Source organism: Anoplopoma fimbria, chromosome 21 (assembly GCF_027596085.1).
Source record: "Anoplopoma fimbria isolate UVic2021 breed Golden Eagle Sablefish chromosome 21, Afim_UVic_2022, whole genome shotgun sequence".
Lineage (NCBI taxonomy): Eukaryota > Metazoa > Chordata > Actinopteri > Perciformes > Anoplopomatidae > Anoplopoma > Anoplopoma fimbria.
Genome location: NC_072469.1, coordinates 10,488,304 through 10,510,816, shown reverse-complemented (window position 1 = coordinate 10,510,816; position 22,513 = coordinate 10,488,304). Strand labels below are relative to the sequence as shown.

The 22,513-nt window shown below is 43.0% G+C and overlaps 1 protein-coding gene across 1 annotated transcript; it reads left to right on the top strand.

The window, feature by feature from the left end:
- Positions 1-212: 212 nt before the first annotated feature.
- Positions 213-21,078, top strand: c1ql3a (complement component 1, q subcomponent-like 3a). The gene is made up of 2 exons (XM_054622819.1): positions 213-827; positions 20,899-21,078. Exons 1-2 carry the CDS (start codon positions 237-239, stop codon positions 21,076-21,078), a joined length of 771 nt encoding a protein of 256 aa, XP_054478794.1. The 5' UTR covers positions 213-236.
- Positions 21,079-22,513: the final 1,435 nt, after the last annotated feature.

Sequence of the window (22,513 nt, the reverse complement as noted above, 5' to 3'; positions counted from 1 at the left end):
AGCGGAAAAAAGTGTGGAGAGGAGCAGGACGAGGAGGCCGAGGGGAGGGGGGCTCTGAGGGAAAAACTTCATTAAACATCCCCAACAAAGTGTAGCTCCGCTACATCTTTTTTTCTTTCAAGGGTTACCTCTCCGGCAGCAAAATTTCTCCCAAAAGCAGACAGCCGGATCGTCCTGCGCTCACGCGGCTGGTCGGCAGGAAGCGACTGGTGGCAGCAGGGGTCCTGGGGGTCGTGATGGTTCTGGTTCTGGTCATTCTCATCCCGGTCCTGGTCAACTCCGCGGGTTCGGCGGCACACTACGAGATGCTCGGTACCTGTAGGATGGTGTGTGACCCGTACGGCACCAAGTCTCCAACCAGCACCGTCACGGCGGACACGGTCCGAGACAACAGCCTCGCGCAGTCCTTACCCACTTTTATCCAAGGTCCGAAAGGGGAACCGGGTCGTCCGGGCAAGGCGGGTCCGAGGGGACTTCCCGGTGATCCGGGACCGTCCGGTCCAGCAGGGCCACCGGGCGAGAAGGGTGTAGCAGGCAGACCTGGTTTACCGGGACCTCCGGGACCCGGCGCGGCCGCCGGCGCGATAAGCGCGGCCACCTACAGCACCGTGCCCAAGATCGCCTTTTACGCAGGGCTGAAGAAGCAGCACGAGGGCTACGAGGTGCTCAAGTTCGACGACGTGGTGACCAATCTGGGGAATCACTACGATCCAACCACCGGGAAGTTCACGTGCTCCATCCCCGGGATTTATTTCTTCACTTATCACGTCCTGATGCGCGGAGGGGACGGCACGAGCATGTGGGCCGATCTGTGCAAAAACAACCAGGTAACACAAACTGCAATCATCAACGACACAGTCTGAAGGTCTCCGCGCGCTTTTAACTCCACTTGTGTTTTTTTTTACTTTTTACGCGCGAGTTCATTTCATTCACCTACAGTCTGTACATCCCTCATACAGCCTGATCAGTGAACTAGTGACTTCAGTAACAGTTCAGCTATCTAGCAGCAGCCGTTAATATTGTGTGTGTGTGTGTGTGTGTGTGTGTGTGTGTGTGTGTGTGTGTGTTGGTAGATACAAACACTTGTACAGGGAACTGGTACCCAGGAGGGTGAGCACAGTCTAACATTTGACAGTAAGGTCCCCAGAACGCCCTGTATGCCTGAGAACTGAATAATAAGTGAGAACAGCAGTGCTGCAGGAGCCTCACTAGCTATTTCCACATCTCATATAATCAGAACAAGACTGGCAATTAATTTTCATCTTTACCATCAAATCACGGCGGACATATTTTATCAGGTGAAAAAATACCTCAATGGAAACATATTTAAGTTTGTCCTGCTTTACTATTATTAGCACAGAGCACTTGATAAAGAATATAGTATATACAAGAGTTCTTATCGTAAATAATGGCTCCTTAATGTGATTATTAATAAACATTTTAATTAAATTATTTTAATTCATAATTATTTGTAAATGGAATAAGGGAACACGTGTTGTACACTTTTGAAATACCTCTACCCATTGTCTATAAAGTGTACAACCACACGGGACAGCAAAGCCATCAAACATAAAAGTAGTTCATTTATTATCAAATAGGGTGCAGAGAGTAAGATTGAGTAACTGGAATAATAAGAGTGAGCCTGAGGATGGACAGAGGCCCTTTGCTGCCTCCTGCCTCCTCCTCCTCCCGGTGTCCTGCTCTCTCTGGTGATCAGGCTGTCAGCAGCAGATCTAATCCGCGAGGCAAACCCGTGTTGCAGCGCCGCTCCACCAAGCAGACGCTCCTGCCTGTCAGCCTGCTGCTGTAACGCCGCTGCGGACCGCACCGAACACTGCCAACATGTCTGGGATTAAACCAGCGGAGCGGCACACCATGACAAATCAGATGCTGCAGAAAGACATGTTTCAATTAGGACTACTGCCTCTGAGACGTTTCTAACACGGCCAGAGGGGAAATACGTCCCTGTGTAAACGATGAACACGTTATGAAAGAGCCCCACAATTTATGATCTATATTGAAATCGCTTGATTTAATTGAAAGAAGTTGTTTTTCCGTTTTACAGGTATTGTTTAAAGGTCCAGCTATTTTTTTAATTATCTTGTTCTAAATTAGTTCTACCCATTTATTGTGCAGTGATTAACCACGTCCAGTGCTTTTTCTAAGATACATATCATTTATGTCAACCACTGGCATATTGTTTCACAGTTTTTTAAAGAAAAGTACAGCATGGCTATTTGAGACGTTAGCAGAGCAATAGAGCTGAATGTTCTGCCTTTTTTAATACCATCTGGAAACATCTGCACGTCAATTCACTGCATATGAAAAATGGAATTCTTCAACAGAAATGTTATTTTATTTAAGGCTATTCTCTAACGGTGTTTCCATGCAAGTATAGTGATCATTTTAATAATAGTAATAACAATAATAATCATAATATAAAAGCTACTGCTATCAGATCAGACTTGATACTGATACTGATAAGTCATTGTTAAGTAACTTTTAATTCCTAGAATTATTTGGCATCTGGGTTTGACAAATTCATCACTGGAGCACCGGCTGCCAGCAGAAGGCCTTTTATTTTTCTACCTTCTGTAAATAGTCGATCTTAGTCCTCGTCTTTGTCCTGTCCTCTGTGTGCCTGCTCCTTCAACCTCCACCTAAACTGCTGGATGTCATCTGCTGCTCATGGTCAACCACTGCACTTTTTTACACCAACGTCCTCATTGACGTCTGTACAATATAGTAATAAAATAATATGCCAATCAAATAAATTCTTAACATATACATTTGATAGATGCAAATCTGCTGCATTATGAGTACTTGAAAATTGCACATTAGGCTCATAGTAACTTAAGCAAAAATGCAGGACTTGTAATGGACTGTTTTTTACATGCTACTACCTAAGTAAGTGATCTGAATACATCTTCCACCACCACATTTTTAATTAAGTAACAGTAACTTGCAACCTTAGAAAAATGGAGGGATGAGTGCAATTGCAACATCTACTTCCTGGGCAGTGCACATACACACACACTTATACGGAAATGACAGCTAATGTTTTTTCCACTTACAACTAAGCTAAAGGAAACACCAAACAAACTGTGTTTAAGTGGCGGAGGTACTTTTAGCAGGGCAGAACTGAGTTACTATGCATCATTGATTGAATATGATATGCTTAAAATCCAAATCAAATCTCATGTATAGTATGTGACGAATAAAATAATGTCAATAAGTCACACCAAGGGCCCCACCAGCTGTAGGGGTACCAAAGAGAAGGAGGGAATATTTCCCAATGCCAAACAGAAAAATCTTTCATATTTTCTGAGCCCACAGTTGATGTGATGGCAATGCTGTGTAAGAGTCAGGGTTAACCAGGTGATTGGTGCTCCATTATAGAGTCACAGGGGGCTGAGCTGATCCCAGCTGACATTAAGCGAGAGGCAGGGTACAGGTCAGGGGACCGGCCGATCTTCTCATTTCTACATTTTGTGCCTCCTTGTCCTCTCTCTTGCCTCTTCCACTCGCATCTCAGGTGGTAGGTACTAGGACGCAAGGAGCGGAGCCAAGGAAAGTAATCAAGTATTTATTAAATTCATTTTTATTGTCACCAATTAACTTAATCTGCATGTCTGGAAGAAAACACACACTGACATGGAAACACACAAACAGCAAGTGGGATTGAACCCGGCACACTCACGTCTTGCTGCGAGGTGACAGTGCTATCCACTGCACCACCATTAAAACATCACCATGTTTACAACACAGGGATAAGACTGGGATCAACTAGATAGCCTGCAACGTTGGATAATGATATACAACCTGAAAATATAGTACAGTAGGGAATTCAAGCCAATTCAACAGTTCCTTCTCAATTTTTGATGAGTAGGTAGTGCCTTTAAATCCAGATGTTTGCTCTTTACTGGCGTCCAAAAACACAGCACCATGCTCTGTCATAACACTTACCATCCAGTGTTGAGAGTGAGTGAGCCGCTGAGCCACGAAATATGTGAACAAAGTGGTCAGTTTCAGGTCATTGTAAGACGGTGAGCAGCAGTGCGGTTGTTTGTGTCTATTTCAGTGACATTCAATCATCTGAAACACGTCTCGAAACTGCTGCTGTTTTTTTGAAAACATTTATTTTTATTTCTTTACTGCTGAGGTTAATGTACCCGGACCACAACAGATCCACACTGACATCATCTCTCATCCACTCAACACCTGCAGCTCACACCTGCATGACGAGGCATCAAAGACACTGTTGCAGTCTGATGATCAGTAACCTTGACAATAATGTCAGAATCATACAGGGTATGAATAAGGCGGTTTGAAAGAGTTCAATTTAAAATGCTAAAATATAAAACAATTATTCTGATTGTCCTAAAATAGTTTGATGCAAAGATCAACCCCTATATCTCTTCATGTCCAGGAATGCCACACATGGCCCTGTAGATAATACATATAAATAATATTATATAAAAATGATATTTATTAGACTAACTACATAACTAAACTACTAAACAGAAAATAGATGAATTGAAGATTGTGAAGCTATTTCATTTTAGTTCTAATGTAAGGGAGATCCTGCTTTAGGCCTGAAGCTTATTGCTCTGTTTTATTAATATTTCTATCTAAGATTATTTTATCATCTTATATGCTGCTACTTTATCATCTTTAGCATGTTGGTGCATCACAGACGGCAACAGATGGCCTTAGTTGAGGTCAGGAACACAAGGCCTGAATAAGTGGCCCAACAGGCAGAGTCACGAGAGAAAGAGATCTGGCATGCAAGATTCAAAGATCTTAATCATATTTGTAGTATATTAGAATCCCAGAAAAGAAGAGGCTCCTTCATGTTCTGGCTTCCCAGATTGTCTGGATGTCCTTGTGGCATCTGCAGCTATTTTGGTTCTCAGTAGGCCTTCCTGTCCAGGGGGCGTAGGTTTTTAGAGATCCCCCTTCAGCGTCCAAGTCCTGTATGAAGAGCTGTGTCTTCAGACTTCTTCTTGCTCTTATCTACTGAGACAGGGATGTGGTGTTTGACGCAAACAGCAAACCACTCCCACCTTTACAACCGTCGTGATTTTTTTATTAACCTTCTTTTACAGAACTGATACTAGTTAACTTACCAAGTCTATTTAATTCTTCCATATTTGTTATCTCAGCTCTAGAACGATACGAAACTGTTGTTAATAAAACCTGATCGATTAAATATAGAATTAATTAAACAAGTACACAACATAGATATACCTGGTTATCATGACACGTACAGAACTATGTAGACATATATCTGTACCTATTTGCATTCTAAATGAATGGATAAGATCAAAGTCAACATTTTAGCACAGATTAGTGTCCTGGGTGAGAGACAAGAAGGACAGGGGGAGGGGATCACTCCCCCCTCATGGAACAGACAGGTTGGTTGTCTGTGCTTTGGTTGCGAGCACACATGCATGCAGGCAGAACAAACAACATCCAGTTTATATGGCAGCAAACTAAAGAATTGTAAACAGAGTCATTCACGTAACTGTACGTATTAATCATAAACTCTGATGTTTACACTGTTATCATGAGAACTGGTTAACTGGTTAACAAAAATAATGTCTAAAGACACATTATAATTAATTATTAATAATGGCATAAAAAACTATACAGTACAATTTATTTCGAAAGAATAATAACAATACTTGGTTGAAGGAGTTAAAGTTATCATCTGTTGCCCTGGACTGGGACACAAGATGATATCTATTATCTATGTCTACGGTGGTGCTCGTACATGCTGCGGACGCTAGCTCCCATTAATTTTGCTACATTTTTTTATATTGTCTTTATTACTGGAGCATGTATAACATATTACACTCATCAACATTGGAAAAGGAAGCATGAAGATTTAAGTAATTTGTGGGGAGCAGACTTGAGACAATCACTGCCCACGATCGACAACCTAGCCAGACCTGCTGAACAAGCTGGAGAGGGAGGAGAGGCGAGATGCAAGCCATGCTAGCCCAGCTTTGACCTAAGGCTGTGCCACTATCCAGTCTGTTACTGGCCAAAGTCCAGTCACAGGAAAGTTTAGGCTAACCCAGCGAGAGGAGGTTGGTGAGTGTTGAGTCCACATCTGTAAAAAAAAACATGGCTCCATTGTGGCTTCCTGGACCAAGCTGCACTAGATGGGCGGACACAGGACAGAGAGCAGGGCTCTGGTGGGAGAAAAGGAGGGGGACTCTGGCTACATGTAATGGTAGAAGAACATACAAGTTTGCTGTTGTGTGAAGCTGCGGCCCCAGTGTGGAGGATTTGGACGAGGTAAAGACAAGGCACACAATCTCAAAATTGCGTAAAATATTATTGAGAACATATATAACTGTGCTAACTGCTAAGCTGAAGTAACGATCAGATCTGAATAGCTTGTAAAAAACTGGGACCAGCAATAAAGTTGCTAAAAGAAGAAGAGAGCTACCTGAAATAAATAATGATTTGACATTTCTTGTGATGTTTTAACATGTCACCCAGCCCTATACAAAATGCTTCAACTTGGATATATACAGCGGGTAAAATAAGTATTGAACACGTCACCATTTTTCTCAGTAAATATATTTCTAAAGGTGCTATTGACATGACATTTTCACCAGATGTCGGTAACAACCCAAGTAATCCATACATACAAAGAAAACCAAACAAATAAGTTAAGAAATGAAGTTATGTGTAATAAAATGGAATGACACGGGGAAAAAGTATTGAACACGCTTACTGAAATGTATTTAATACTTTGTACAAAAGCCTTTGTTGGTAATGACAGCTTCAAGACACCTCCTGTATGGAGAAACTAGTCGCATGCATTGCTCAGGTGTGATTTTGGCCCATTCTTCCACACAAACAGTCTTCAAATCTTGAAGGTTCCTTGGGTCTCTTCTATGAACTCTGATCTTTAGTTCTTTCCATAGATTTTCTATTGGATTCAGGTCAGGTGATTGGCTGGGCCATTCTAGCAGCTTTATTTTCTTTCTCTGAAACCAATTGAGAGTTTCCTTGGCTGTGTGTTTGGGATCATTGTCTTGCTGAAATGTCCACCCTCGTTTCATCTTCATCATCCTGCTAGATGGCAGCAGATTTTTATCCTTCCTTCAATTATATGAAGTTTGCCAGTGCTGTATGCTGAAAAACAGCCCCACACCATGATGTTCCCACCTCCAAACTTCACTGTTGGTATGGTGTTTTTGGGGTGATGTGCAGTGCCATTTGACCTCCAAACATCGTGTGTATTATGGCATCCAAAGAGTTCAATTTTGGTCTCATCTGACCAGACTATATTCTCCCAGTATTTCACAGGCTTGTCTAAATGTTGTGCAGCAAACTTTAAACGAGCTTCAACATGCTTTTTCTTCAGCAATGGAGTCTTGCGTGGTGAGCGTGCATACAGGCCACGGCAGTGCATTACTTATTGTTTTCTTTGAAACAATTGTACCTGCTAATTCCAGGTCTTTCTGAAGCTCTCCACAAGTGGTCCTTGGCTCTTGGACAACTCTTCTGATAATTATTTTCACTCCTCTGTTAGAAATCTTGCAAGGAGCACCTGGTCGTGGCCGGTTTATGGTGAATTATGTTCTTTCCACTTCCAGATTATGGCCCCAACAGTGCTCACTGGAACATTCAGAAGTTTAGAAATCCTTCTGTAACCAATGCCATCAGTATGTTTTGCAACAATAAGGTTGCGAAGGTCTTGAGAGAGCTCTTTGCTTTTACCCATCATGAGATGTTTCTTGTGTGACACCTTGGTAATGAGACACCTTTTTATAGGCCATCAGTTGGGACTGAACCATCCATCCATCCATCTCCTTCCGCTTATCCGGGGCCGGGTCGCGGGGGCAGCAAGCTAAGGAGGGTCCTCCAGACGTCCTTCTCCCCAGCAACACTTTCCAGCTCCTCCTGGGGAACCCCGAGGCGTTCCCAGGCCAGACGAGATATATAATCTCTCCAGCGTGTTCTGGGTCTACCCCGGGGCCTTTTACCAGTTGGACGTGCCTGGAAAACCTCTAAAGGGAGGCATCCAGGAGGCATCCTGATCAGATGCCCGAGCCACCTCAGCTGGCCCCTCTTTCGACGCGAAGGAGCAGCGGCTCTACTCCGAGCTCCCTCCGGATGTCTGAGCTCCTCACCCTATCTCTAAGGCTGAGCCCAGCCACCCTACGAAGGAAGCTCATTTCGGCCGCTTGTATTCGCGATCTCATTCTTTCGGTCACTACCCAAAGCTCATGACCATAGGTGAGGGTTGGAACGTAGATGGACTGGTAAATCGAGAGCTTTGCCTTACGGCTCAGCTCCTTCTTCACCAAAACGGTCCGGTACAACGCCCGCATCACTGCTGACGCTGCACCGAACCGCCTGTCCATCTCCCGCTCCATTTTACCCTCACTCGTGAATAAGATCCCGAGATACTTGAACTCCCTCGCTTGGGGCAGTGACTCACTCCCAACCCAGAGGGTGCAATCCACCGTTTTCCGGAAGAGAACCATGGCCTCAGACTTGGAGGTACTGACTCTCATCCCGACCGCTTCACACTCGGCTGTGAACTGCCCCAGTGCATGCTGAAGGTCACGTTCTGAAGAAGCCAACAGAACCACATCATCTGCAAAAAGCAGGGATGCGATTCTGAGGTCCCCAAACCAGAAACTCTCCTCCCCCCGGCTGCGCCTTGAAATCCTGTCCATGAAAATCACAAACAGGATTGGTGACAATGGGCAGCCCTGGCGGAGGCCAACACGCACTGGGAACAAGCTCGACTTTGTGCCGAGTATCCGGACACAGCTCTCACTTTGGTCATACAAGGACCGAATGGCTCGTAGTAACGAACCAGGTACCCCATATTCCCGCAGTACCCCCACAGGACTCCCTGAGGGACACGGTCGAAGGCCTTCTCCAAGTCCACAAAACACATGTAGACTGGATGAGCAAACTCCCATGCACCCTCCAACAGACCTGCAAGGGTAAAGAGTTGGTCCGCTGTTCCACGTCCAGGACGGAATCCGCATTGCTCCTCCTGAATCCGAGGTTTGACAATCGGACGGAGCCTCCTTTCCAGCACCCTGGAGTAAACTTTCCCGGGGAGGCTGAGCAGTGTGATACCCCTATAATTGGAGCACACTCTCCGGTCCCCCTTTTTGAAAATGGGAACCACCACCCCGGTCTGCCACTCCACAGGCACTGTACCCGACTTCCACGCGACAGTGAAGAGACGTGTCAACCAAGACAGCCCAACAATGTCCAGAGCCTTTAGCATCTCCGGTCGAATCTCATCCACTCCTGGCACTTTGCCGCTGAAGAGCTTTTTAACTACCTCAACGACCTCCGCCAGGCATATGGACGAGACTTCCCCTGAGTCTTCAGACTCTGCCTCTTCCACAGAGGACGTGTTGGTCGGGTTCAGGAGTTCCTCAAAGTGTTCTTTCCACCGCTCGACAATATCCCCAGTCCGGGTCTGCAGTTCTCCCCCCCTGCTGAGCACAGCCTGAGAAAAGCCCTGTTTCCCCTTTCTGAGTCGTCTCACGGTTTGCCAGAACTTCCTTGAGGCCATTCGAAAGTCCTTCTCCATGGCCTCGCCGAACTCCTCCCACACCCGGGTTTTTGCCTCAGCAACTGCCGCAGCTGCAGCCCTTCTGACCAACCGGTACCTGCCTTCTGATTCAGGAGACCCCTCGGCCAACCAAGCCCGAAAAGCCTCCTTCTTCAGCCTGACGGCCTCCTTCACTATATCTAGTTGGTAGCGTTCCACCTCCCGCACCAGCTCCGGTTCCTTCCCCGCCAGAGAGGTGACATTCCATGTCCCTAGAGCTAGTCTGTGATGCCGGGGGTCAGCACGCCCAGGTTTCCGCCCCAGCCTGCCGCCCAGCTCACATTGCACCCGACCCCAATGCCTATCCCTGCGGGTGGTGGGCCCACAGGGTGACCTGACTGAACCAGCTGATGTTAATTTGCACTGACAAGGGGCAGGATTGCTTTCTAATTACTGATAGATTTCAGCTGGTGTCTTGGCTTTCCATGCCTTTTTGCACCTCCCTTTCTTCATGTGTTCAATACTTTTTCCCTGTGTCATTCCATTTTATTAAACATAACTTAATTTCTGAACTTATTTGTTTGGTTTTCTTTGTATGTATGGATTACTTGGGTTGTAACCGACATCTGGTGAAAATGTCATGTCAATAGCACCTTTAGAAATATATTTACTGAGAAAAATGTTGAAGTGTTCAATACTTATTTTACCCGCTGTATATCTGTTCACAAAAGTTACTTTAATATCTTGTATTTAATAAGAAACAGTGCATGGTATTGACAACTAAGACTTAATTGCAGATGCTACGAACAAGAGCAAGTGTAAGTACATAAAAAAGGCAACAGGCATTCTGCTGTGTAAACGTAAATACAAACCGTAAAAAATCTATTTACATTTTGTTTTCACAGACTGAGCTCACCTCACAACGATGCAGTCAGTTCTTATCTTGTCGAAGCACCAGCTATAAATGGATGCATAAATATTAAAAAGGGGCCTTTCTGATTTTTTTAAAGCTGTCATCGCATCATTATCTGTTCATGTCAAAGTAATGGATGTTTTATTTAGGTTCCTACTCCCTACAAGGTTTTGTCAGGTTTTTTTCAAACAACATCCACCATTCCTCCAAACCTGTTGGGACATTTTTCAAAAAAGGTATTTTTCAGTTTTCATGTTTGACAGTATTTGCAGTAGGGGCTGGAAGCATAACCATATATGACCATCACACCTCTCTACAAGCTTATTTTTTATTGTCATTGTAGAGCAGGGTTGCACAACAAAATGCAGAGTGTAATTTGTGCTTTAAGTTTATGCTTTTTGCAGGCTCCTCTTGTCACCATTATCACTGATTCTCAGTAGATTGGTACCAATGACGTTCTGGGCGGTTTCAATCACCCGCTATAGAATTCTCCTGTCCTGGGAAGTACACATCCCAAACCAGTTTGTAATCATTACAGTCAGGAGTCTTTCTATAACTCCTCTATAAAAGCTAACAAGAACTTGGCACAGTTGCCTTCTTAACTCTCCTTAATAAATACAGCCGTTAATTAGCTTTTTTCACCAGGATGGAGATGTCAGGTTGTTTGTGAACTTAAAAGTATTCACTTTCTCTACCTCAGCTTTGTTGATGTTGACAGGTGTCTAACAGCCAACGTAACACCCAGTAATAATTAATGTATCACTTGTAATTATGTCCGCCAGACGGTAATGTATTCAGTTGTGTGCGTGCATGCGAGTGTACATCATTGTGTCTGTCTGCTCATAGCTAATTTTGCATACTGCTGGAGCCATAAGCCTAATATATTTTTTGTTCATTTATGACTGTATGCTTAATAGGCCTGTCACAGTAATTACTATATCAACTGTGCAATATATGGACATGACCTCAATCATTTTTACTTTATTGATCTATCATAAGATATATGGACATGACCTTAGTCATTTTACTTTATTGACTTATATTAAGATATAAGGACATGATCTTAGTCATTTTACTTTATTGACTTATATTAAGATATATGGACATGACCTCAATCATTTTTACTTTATTGATTTATCATAAGATATATGGACATGACCTTAGTCATTTTACTTTATTGACTTATATTAAGATATATAGACATGATCTTAGTCATTTTACTTTATAGACTTACATTAAGATATATGGACATGATCTTAGTCTTTTCACTTTATTGACCTATCATAAGATATATGGACATGACCTTAGTCATTTTACTTTATAGACTTATATTAAGATATATGGACATGATCTTAGTCATTTTACTTTATAGACTTATATTAAGATATATGGACATGATCTTAATCATTTTACTTTATTGACTTATATTAAGATATAAGGACATGGTCTTAGTCATTTTACTTTATTGACCTATCATAAGATATATGGACATGACCTCTATTTTGCCCGTTGAGTTTACATGCATGTTTGTTAACATAAGAGTGTCAACAACATTTAATTTAGTTTTATTGATATAGGATTATATATTTTTTTTACATTCCAATTCCAATGTCTGCATATTCTTGATAATTAAACTTTGATTGATCTGTGTTTTTTTGATTGAAATGGTGCAATATTATGCTATTATATAGTCATTATATTAGAAGTATGAAATGGTCTCAAAAATAACGCAATTATTTATTGGACAATAAATCTTCCAACAAATCAATTATTTTTAAAGGAATAATGCTCAAGGACCTCTCATGGTTGCAAAAACATATTTTATTGACTGATTTACGACATCTATGACTGCTGAATCCTTAGTATTCTTAAATGGCCAGTTGGGGCAGCAAAGTGATCGACATTTGCTTTTGTTTGGAATCTTCAATCAAACATTACAGCAGTGGTCTTTTAAAACAGGGCTTGAGACGAACGATAATGTGTTCACCACTGCTTAGCAAATGAGAAACTGAACTGAGCGCTAGGTACATTGGAGTACGTCTCCTAGTCAGTAGGAGGTGACCAGGTTGGAAATGTCATGCCCTTACCACAGCTGGATTTCAGCTCCAGAGGCTTCCTGAGCAGCTGAAAACACAGCTTCCTGTAGCAATGGCATCAGTTGCGTTGGTTCTGTCGTAGGACTACCAGCTTCAGTCCAAGATGGCAAGCTGCAACTGGAGACTGGAGCAGGACCTTTCAAAGTGGTAGGTTGTTATATTGTAGCCGTCTTATATTTTATATGTAACATCGCTGTGACAACAGTCGGATGACTGACTGACTTTTTTTTGGTCTTATTTGGATCTATAATTGTAGAATCTGCACCAGAATGGCCGGCGAAGTTGAAAAACGACTGGTATAGGACAGGTTTCTAACAGTAAAATCTATTTCGGCATATGCTGTGCTGTAAAACACATGCCTTTCTCTTTATCTAAGAGGCTAAGAATTACACTCCCATTGCCTCTGAAGGGTAACAGAAAAAGGTTATTATTCAAATGTAGCTACTTACACATGTTCCCTGTTGAAAACCAAATGTGTTTCAATTTGTGACATAAGCAGTTAGTGAGAGTACAACAGATTTTTGGATTACAGATTTGTATACAGTAATAAACATGAATTAAGGTAATACCATGAAATGTCCTAGATGTCTTAGATCTTACCAGTAACCTTTCTGCAAAATTTTTACTGCATCTAATTATGGTAAATGGACTTGTACTTTATATGCTTCTTTCTAGTCTTCAAATCACTCAAAGCATTGAACACTTCATCTCGTTCCCCCATTCACACCCATTCATACACTGATGGAAGGGGCAACCAATAGGACTATCTAATCATTCATATCCATTCATATACCACAGGAACAGCCTACGGGAGCAATTTTATGAAACAGTATTTCTTGTAAATTAGTGTCTTATTTTCCTCATCACAACACTTATAGCTGACTATGGGCGTTAGAGGCGTAGAACAGAAGACGTGTAAGTTGTCCTTTCATGTAATTAGATACAGATAGAACTTTTCAAACTAAATCTGAACACTAAGGTTTCATGATACCCATCGTCCAAAGAACTCGTAAAAACAACTTAATTTTTAGCAAATGAAAAATTAATTAACAAAAAAAAAAAATCATAAATCTACATAGATACAGAGAATATATAGTTTTTTATCTACAACAATAATAGTGTCTGATCCTCTCCATACAGGCGTTGCCAGCATGTTGCCTATGGCAGCTTTGTCAGCTGGTGCTGGGACCACAGGACAGCAGTTGTCAATCCGTCCTGTGTCCTAGTCCAGATACGGGGGAGTTTCCTGATCTTGCCCGTCAGTATGTTGGATGGATGGATACAGAGTTGGGTCCTCAAACACTTCCTCAAAGATGAGCCGTATCAGGTCATCCACATCACCTAGGAAAATATTGAGTTTAAATAGTCTTTTTTTATCTCTTATTTTATATTAATATTTTTTTTAATGAACCTCCCTTGTACATATTTGTGTTATTTTAACTATTCATTATATTCTGTTTGTAAGAAAAATAAAAATATCTTACAACTTACTGTATGAAGGATCTGTTTTGACTGGCTTTGCACCTTCTGGACAGCTGTTTCTGCACATGTTGCTCGCTCATGGTCTGTATTTTCATTGTGATGCATGACCTCTAGGTACAACCCGCATTAACAGAATGGCAAATGTTAAATGAGTGACCCATAATTTGATTTTGTCATTACACTTAGTCACTAATTATTCACGTTGTTATAAGATGTTATAGAATCCATTATTAAGTGTATAAGCCGCACAACAATCACATGAAAGGGAAAACCCCATTCTTGCTGGTGGTTTTATTTTCTATTGACACACCTTACACAATCAAAAAACAATTGCCATATTCTACCAACTTCGCCGAGGCCTACACACAGCAGACATGATTCAGATATTTTAGAATTTCAAATATTTATTTTGTGAATGAAGCTTCAAATTTTCCAATTTTCCAACTGTTCGGTACAGCCCTGGATTTGTCTTATCTTGATGAGTTTTATATTCTGAGCACTGTTTGTAATGTTACAGCTTAGCTACAGCAATGAGCTCTGCACTTGAAACAGTGGTAGCTACCTTAGATGTTTTAAGCATTGAAAATTCACAAAAAGCGACGCACAATTACAGACTGTGATCCTGGATCGCCAGATAGGCCCAACAGCTTGGGAACTGCACCATCTTTCAGCAAAAACAGTTGCATTAGTCCATCTTTGAACTGTGCCCCGATTCAGGAAACAAGCAGGTATTAATTGTCCTGCAAACAATGTGGGCTTCGTAGACAATTGGCATACTTTCTGGGGAAAACCTGGTCTGATTAGGAGAGACGGCATCCATCCTACTTTGGATGGAGCGGATCTCATCTCTAGAAATCTGACCCAGTTCATTAGTGGACCTAATCCATGACCCAGAGTTCAGACCAGGAAGCAGAAGCAGAGTCGCAGTCTTTCACACCTCTCTGCGCTTCCTTTGGAGCAGTTACCCACCCAGTTACCCACCCAAAACCCTATAGAGACTGTGTCTGCCCCACGGCCACTTCAATTATTTAAAGTCAACAGAAGAGGAGTTATACAAAATAACTTAATAAAAGTTAAGGCAACCGATGCAACAGTGCATCAAAACAGGACAGTTAAATGTGGACTCTTAAATATTAGATCTCTGTCATCTAAGGGTGTACTTGTAAATGATTTAATATCAGATAATCATATTGATTTATTTTGTCTTACTGAAACCTGGCTGTGTCATGAAGAGTACGTTAGCCTTAATGAATCAACTCCTCCAAGTTATATTAATACTCATATTCCTCGAGGCACAGGCCGAGGAGGTGGAGTAGCAGCTATCTTTGACTCAAGCCTATTAATAAACCCTAAACCTAAATTAAATTACAACTCATTTGAAAGCCTTGTTCTTAGTCTTTCAAACCCGAGCGGGAAAGCATTAAAGTCAATTCTATTTGTTATAGTGTATCGTGCACCAGGTGCGTATTCTGAATTCCTATCTGAATTCTCAGAGTTTTTATCTAGTTTAGTCCTTAAGACAGATAAAGTTATTATTGTAGGGGATTTTAATATTCATGTGGATGTGTATAATGATAGCCTTAGTACTGCGTTTGGTTCATTACTAGATTCTATTGGCTTCTGTCAGTGTGTACATAAACCGACTCACTGTTTTAACCATACCCTCGACCTTGTTCTGGTTTATGGTATTGAAGTAGAAAATGTAATTGTCTCTCAACAGAACTCTCTTTTATCGGACCATTTTCTAATAACCTTTGAATTTGTTCTACCAGAGTGTACGCCATTAGGCAAAAGTTTCTACACTAGATGTCTATCTGATAATGCTGTAGCTAAATTTAAAGAGGCGATTTCTTCAGGGTTTTATTCAGTACCATTGCTCAATATAACAGAGGACTCCTACGCTAGCTTTAGTCCGTCTCAGATTGACCATCTTGTTGATAGTGCTGCATGCTCACTGCGAATGACACTGGACTCTATAGCTCCTCTAAAAAAGAAGCTAATAAAAGAAAGGAGGTTTGCTCCATGGTATAATCCTCAAACCCGCGATTTAAAGCAAATATTGCGAAAACTTGAAAGGATATGGCGTTCCACCAATGTGGATGAAGTGCGGTTAGTCTGGCGAGACAGTCTTAAAATATATAAGAAGGCACTCCGTAATGCTAGAGCAGCCTATTACTCAGCATTAATAGAGAAAAATAAGAACAACCCTAGGGTTCTCTTCAGCACTGTAGCCAGGCTGACAGAGAGTCACAGCTCTGTTGAGCCGTGTATTCCTATAAACCTCAGTAGTAGTGACTTCATGAACTTCTTTAATGATAAGATTCTAACTATTAGAGAAAAAATTTATAATCTACTGCCCTCAACCAGTACCGATCGATCCATAGCTGTAGAACCTGAAATATATTTAGATGGCTTTTCTCCCATCGACCTTCAACAATTGACTTTAACTATTTCTAAGTCTAAACCTTCCACCTGTCTCTTAGACCCGATTCCGACTAGGCTGCTTAAGGAAGTTTTACCTTTAATTAGCAACTCCTTATTAGAAATTATCAATCTGTCTTTACTGACGGGCCATGTACCACAGGCCTTCAAACTAGCTGTAATTAAACCTCTTCTTAAGAAACCTACTCTAGATCCAGAGGTGTTGGCTAACTATAGACCTATATCTAACCTTCCGTTCCTCTCTAAGATCCTTGAGAAAGCAGTAGCAAATCAGCTCTGTGACTTTATGCATAACAATAGTTTATTTGAGGATTTTCAGTCAGGATTTAGAGTGAATCATAGCACAGAGACGGCAATGGTGAAAATTACCAATGACCTTCTAATAGCTTCAGACAAAGGACTTGTCTCTGTACTTGTATTGCTAGACCTTAGTGCTGCATTTGATACCATTGATCACCAAATCCTATTACAGAGATTGGAGCATTTTATAGGCATTAAAGGAACCGCACTTAGCTGGTTCAAGTCGTATTTATCAGACCGATCTCAGTTTGTATATGTAAACAATGAAAGCTCGATGAAAACCAGGGTTAGTCACGGAGTTCCACAGGGGTCTGTTCTTGGACCTATTTTATTTACCTTATATATGCTTCCCTTGGGGAATATTATCACCGCAGCCCTAATTCTATGCGTTTTGCCCCTGTGTTTAATTTCAACTGACACAACAGGATATCTGTGAACATCCCCATGCACACACCTTATCTCCACCCACTTTGCCTCTACCAACGCCCGGGCCGAACCAAGTTCTGGTGGACCATGGACTGTGTACAGCCCGAGTCCACCATAGCCTGGTGTACACCCCCTTGAATCTTTACCGGAACACTGTATGTCCCCCCCGGACCGGAGGAGGGTGCTGGCGGGCCGGCAACCCGGATCACCTGGCCGACCTCCATCAGTGGACATTCTCTGCGGAAGTGACCGGGCTGCCCACACCTCCAACACTCCTGCTCCGACGCCTGAGGGGCCCACTGTGGGTTGGGAACAGCGCCTGTAGCAGCTGGAGCCTGGCGATGGGAGGAAACAGAGGGAGGGTTATTGCGAGGTTGAAGTGAATGAGCTTGTGGGGGGCGATGGAGGGAGGCTGAGGTGAGGAACTTCCTGCGAGGAGCAGGAGTCGGTCGGACAGGCGCTGATGTCCACCCCTCTGCTCCCTGTCCCCGGGGGTGGACGGCGAGGTGATCCTCCGCGAGGATAATGGCCGCCCCCAAGTCCCCAGGTCGGTGGCACCGCACCCATTCCGACGTCCCAGTCGGGAGGCCCTCCACAAACTGTTCAATAACGATCCTCTCCAGCATCTTCTGCTCACCATCAGACTCCCTTGGCTGTAGCCACCTGTTAGCCGCGTCCCTCAGCTTCTGGGCATACACGAAAGGACGGTCCGTGGGTGTCCATTTCGTGCCCCGGAACCGGCGACGGTGGTCCTCGGGGGAGAAACCCGTCCTATCAAGGACGGCTTTTTTTATGTCCTGGAAATTTCCCCGCGAGGACGCTGGCAGGCCGAACGCCGCAGTTTGGGCCTCCCCTGACAGCAAGGGGAGCAGGCGCACGGACCACGCCGCCGCCGGCCACCCGCACGCCGCCGCCGTCCCCTCGAACATCTCCAGGAAGGTCTGTGGGTCATCTTCCGCGGACATTTTGTGGAGCGCGATGCCCGTGAGCGGTGACGGAGGGGTGGAGCCGCCGCCCCGACCGGGACAGCAGGCTCTCCAGGACCCGGGTCTGCATCTCCGCCTGGCTGTGGAGTGCCTCCATCTGCCGCCGGTTCACCTCTGCCTGTTGCTGGTGCATGGCCGCGATCTCCCCCAGCATCTGGGCCAACGCCGCCACCGGCTGTGTCTGCTGCTCCGTCATCCCCGTGTTGAGGTCCCTCTTCAGGCGCCAGTGTAGCCGACTCTCGACTACCGTAGGTTCTCCCCAACACAGATACGGCTTCAGCGGGTAAGTTTAACAAAGGTATATTTATTTCTCTCAAAATACAACACAACATGCGGACCGTCGTGCGCTCCGCTTCGCTGCCCGGCTTCTCGGGCGCACTCGGTCCAACGTTCCCGGAACGCCACCACTCTGATGGCTTCACGCTCTCGTCTCAGTCCTCGTTCCGCGTGTCTGACTGTTCTCCTCTCGAACTCCCGTCTGCTACTGCTTAAGTAGATTCGGCATAATTAGCACCACATTACAGCTGTGTTGATTGAACTCACCACGGCACTGTTCCCATGAACCACTCCCACACCTCTCTCCCCCTGCTGCTGAGCGCAGACCACGCCCACTGCCACACCCACGTTGCAGATTGACTTTTTGAAATTAAAATCAAGCTCCTTCGGTGTATGAATGGGTATGAATGGTTAGATAATCCTGATGGGCAGGTGGCACCTTGCATGGCAGCGCCTGTCATCAGCGTATGAATGGATGTGAATGGGTGAATGATGACATGTAGTGTTAAAGCGCTTTCAGTGGTCAAAAGACTAGAAAAGCTCTATACAAGTACAGTCCATTTACCATTTACATCTTGCTGATATTTTTGTTTTGGCTTTTATTTGCCATATTCGCCTCTTCATTGCTCCTACCTCACCCTGGTTAGTCCTGTGAAAGTGCAGTTGTCAGCAGCACAATGTTTTGTTTAGGGACGACCATTTTAAGGTCTGTAGTTAGGTCAAACCTTGACCTCAGATCAAGTCTTAAAATCAGCTATGTCATCCAAATGATATTCATACATGTTTACAGGCCAGCTGTGATACCACCACAGGTATTTGAACACAATTTACTCTGCACTTTCCTCCACCACAACTCCCTCCCTGTATGTTGATGCTTTGGTATTGTTGATATTGCTGGGCAAGTTTGTCAAGTTGCCTTGACATAACGCTGACCAAATTATTTTCCCTAGTTTTTGCTGCAAAACTTTACTTTAGGTAGAGAAACTGTAATAATAATCTGTATTTGAAAAGGGCCAGTCTTACAGTTGTTCTGTCCACTTTAATCACAAGCAAGACATCTGGACAACTACTCGGAGCCTTCTCCTAAGGTCCCCCCTTTAACCTATCGGAGACGTGTCCAAGTTCAATTCACAAATCAGGTCCAGACCCACCTTGAACCCGGACTGGTGGGGTCCAAGAGGGTTCTGGTGGAGGTAGGAAGACAGTTGTTTGTCGGTCTGGAAGTTCTTGACATCAGAGGGGTCAAAACTCACCTTTTCAGAACTGCTTTTGATGTGTGGTTAATGTTGTGTGTTGTATATCTGTAATGGGTTGTTGATTACTTTAACCGGTGTAACGTGTCTTTGAGTACCATAAATAGCGCTTCACAAATAAAATGTATTATCGTTATTATTAATATTAGTAGATTAATGAATCAGAGCACTCGCATAGGAACGTTGTTTATATTTTTGAAGGAGGAGTTTAGAAATTACAATGGAGGGGGGAACCCTAAGGCCAAAAATTCTATTTACAACCATGAAAATCAAGAAGGCTGAGAAACCGTGTGTGTTGGTCCGTTTCAGTACTCGAACAGCGTCATGCCTGCATACACACAATACATCCAGCTAAAAGCAAAGTTAATTATTCTGTTTAATGTTTGTTGTGTATCATGTATCAATGGTTCTATTTTTATATAAGGCTTAAAGTATCAATGAGCACACAAAAAAAGACCTAATTCAACAATCAGTTGATGTTAGACAAGACCAATATAATTTGACTATGTCAATTCTTGATCTTGGACACCCGTAAATTTTATTATCTATTATTGATAGTAACAGTAGGGATACAGACAGGAAGCTTGGGGAGAGAGAGGGGTATGACAGACATTACATTACATTACATTACAGTCATTTAGCAGATGCTTTTATCCAAAGCGACTTACAAAACAGACAGACAGACACTGGGTGTTGCCCGTGTCTTAAACATGAGGTCACCTGGAAGCTCATAGGAATGAATTCTACCACCATTTTGTATTTATTATGAACTAATAGAGATTATGCAGATTGGGTGACATTTACTGAGCCTGTTTAATCTCTTTAGAGGGCAAACCTTTCCATTTTGGCTTCCCTTGTTCTGACACCTTCAGAACAAAACTGTCAGTGTGTTCACCTTGTCCACTCCGCCACTCAGCCACGTTCTACGATCAATCTCGCTTTTTGACTGCAGCTCAACTCTCAGTCTTTGTAGTTCTGTGTATACAACTGATGGCTGAATGGGTGAAAAATTGAGCTGAAGGAGTCTGGTGGAGACAGGGTGCACCACTCTCTATTTCAGCTTCTAATGGCTGTCAGCAGGGCTTCAGACTATTTGTGCTTTTGAGATGTCTACTTAATGTGTATGATTTGGGCATGATAGTACATGTGTGTCTGTGTGTGTGTCTTCCTCCAGGTGCGTGCCAGTGCCATAGCCCAGGATGCGGACCAAAACTATGACTATGCCAGTAACAGCGCTGTGCTGCATCTGGAGCCAGGAGACGAGATCTACATTAAACTAGACGGAGGCAAAGCTCACGGAGGCAACAACAACAAGTACAGCACCTTCTCTGGATTCATCATCTACGCTGACTAGACAACAACACAATCATATCCTGATCTGTCGCAGGCCTCCTGGCCCAGTCCTTCTACAAATCTTCCCCCCTGCGAAAAAGATGCTCAGACTTGCTCTTTGCAACAAACCAATATTAATTAGTCTTCATGACCTGCACAATATTTTATTTTCTACATTCTGCCAATGTCACTGTCCTAAACTGAAAGTTACTTGGACAGTGACATCAATGAAATGTTTAAATTGTCAAAATCCTCTCTGTATACCATGACGTCACACTTAAACTTGCAGCTGATCTCTTTGTATTAATGTAGTCCTGTCACGGAGTGATGGTGGTAAAGCGGCAAGCAAGGAGTTGGTTCGTGGATGTGTTGGGGTGTAGGCAGAAATTCACTAAACATCAGTAACCTGTAGCCTACATGTAACCGCCTGCTGGTGTTTGAGTTAATGGTCCGAGATGGATGATTTATAGATACAGCATTAAGTGGGATGACTTTCACTGAGAGAGGTCCCGGGTCATTTGGTAAGTCTTCACTCTTAAATATGATTGGTCCACAAGCTGCCTGTCAGCAAATCAAGAAGTAAGTGACAAATATGAAATCCGATTGAAAAGCAGCAGCTAGTGGGTAGTTCTAAAAACTGTGGTAAGATTTTGTGCAATACCTAGTATAATAAACTATATTTATAGTGATAATTAATAAGAAAGCCCTCAGTCAGTGTGTGTGGCTTCTTTCCTTCTTTATTGATATCATGGAAGGAGAAGCTGGTTACACTTAAAGGGCATTATGATACACTGGCAGCAGATTATAATTCCTATTATAAACATAATTACCTCTTTTATAGAACATTTTTTTACTACATGTTATCAAATAACACATTTCAACACAATTGGTTTATATACTCATGTTCTGATTTTAATATTAATCATCAATCTAATAATGTGGTGATTCCTCATCAGAAGCTTGCATCACAACTTCTACCCAAGTCTTCAAATGCTATCATAAATGTTTCTGCACATATAAGTCTTTTCCTCAGGCCTAATTTACAGATGAGGGAGAAAACTTCGCTTTACAGAGGTAGAAAGTTTGGTTAAAAATCTGTAAACAGATTTTAATGTTTTAGAACATGATGTTTGCTGCGAGGCAAGAGCTGTAAACGAAGCGGTATGAAACTAAAACTGTGATTCTGAAGAAATTTTAAATGATATCGAAAATTCTGTTTAGATATTATTGAAGATACAAGTGTGGGAAACTACAGTTGAAGTACGACTGATGATTTAAGTGGTTTTTCGGGTTTATTTTTTTCTCACGTCGCCCCCTGAAGAAAGGGGGGCGCGCCACAGTTTGAAAACCACTGTTTTAGAACATGATGTTTGCTGCGAGGCAAGAGGGAAGTGAGGGCGGCTATGTTAAACCTCCACAACTGCGGTTGCGAGAACTGGGTCAAAAGTAAGTCTGTC

Excerpts from the sequence above, each read along its gene's own strand:
- c1ql3a (XM_054622819.1), top strand. The coding sequence starts at position 237 with ATGGTTCTGGTTCTGGTCATTCTCATCCCGGTCCTGGTCAACTCCGCG. Across the intron at positions 828-20,898 it reads ATCTGTGCAAAAACAACCAG|GTGCGTGCCAGTGCCATAGC; the intron begins GTAACACAAACT and ends GTCTTCCTCCAG.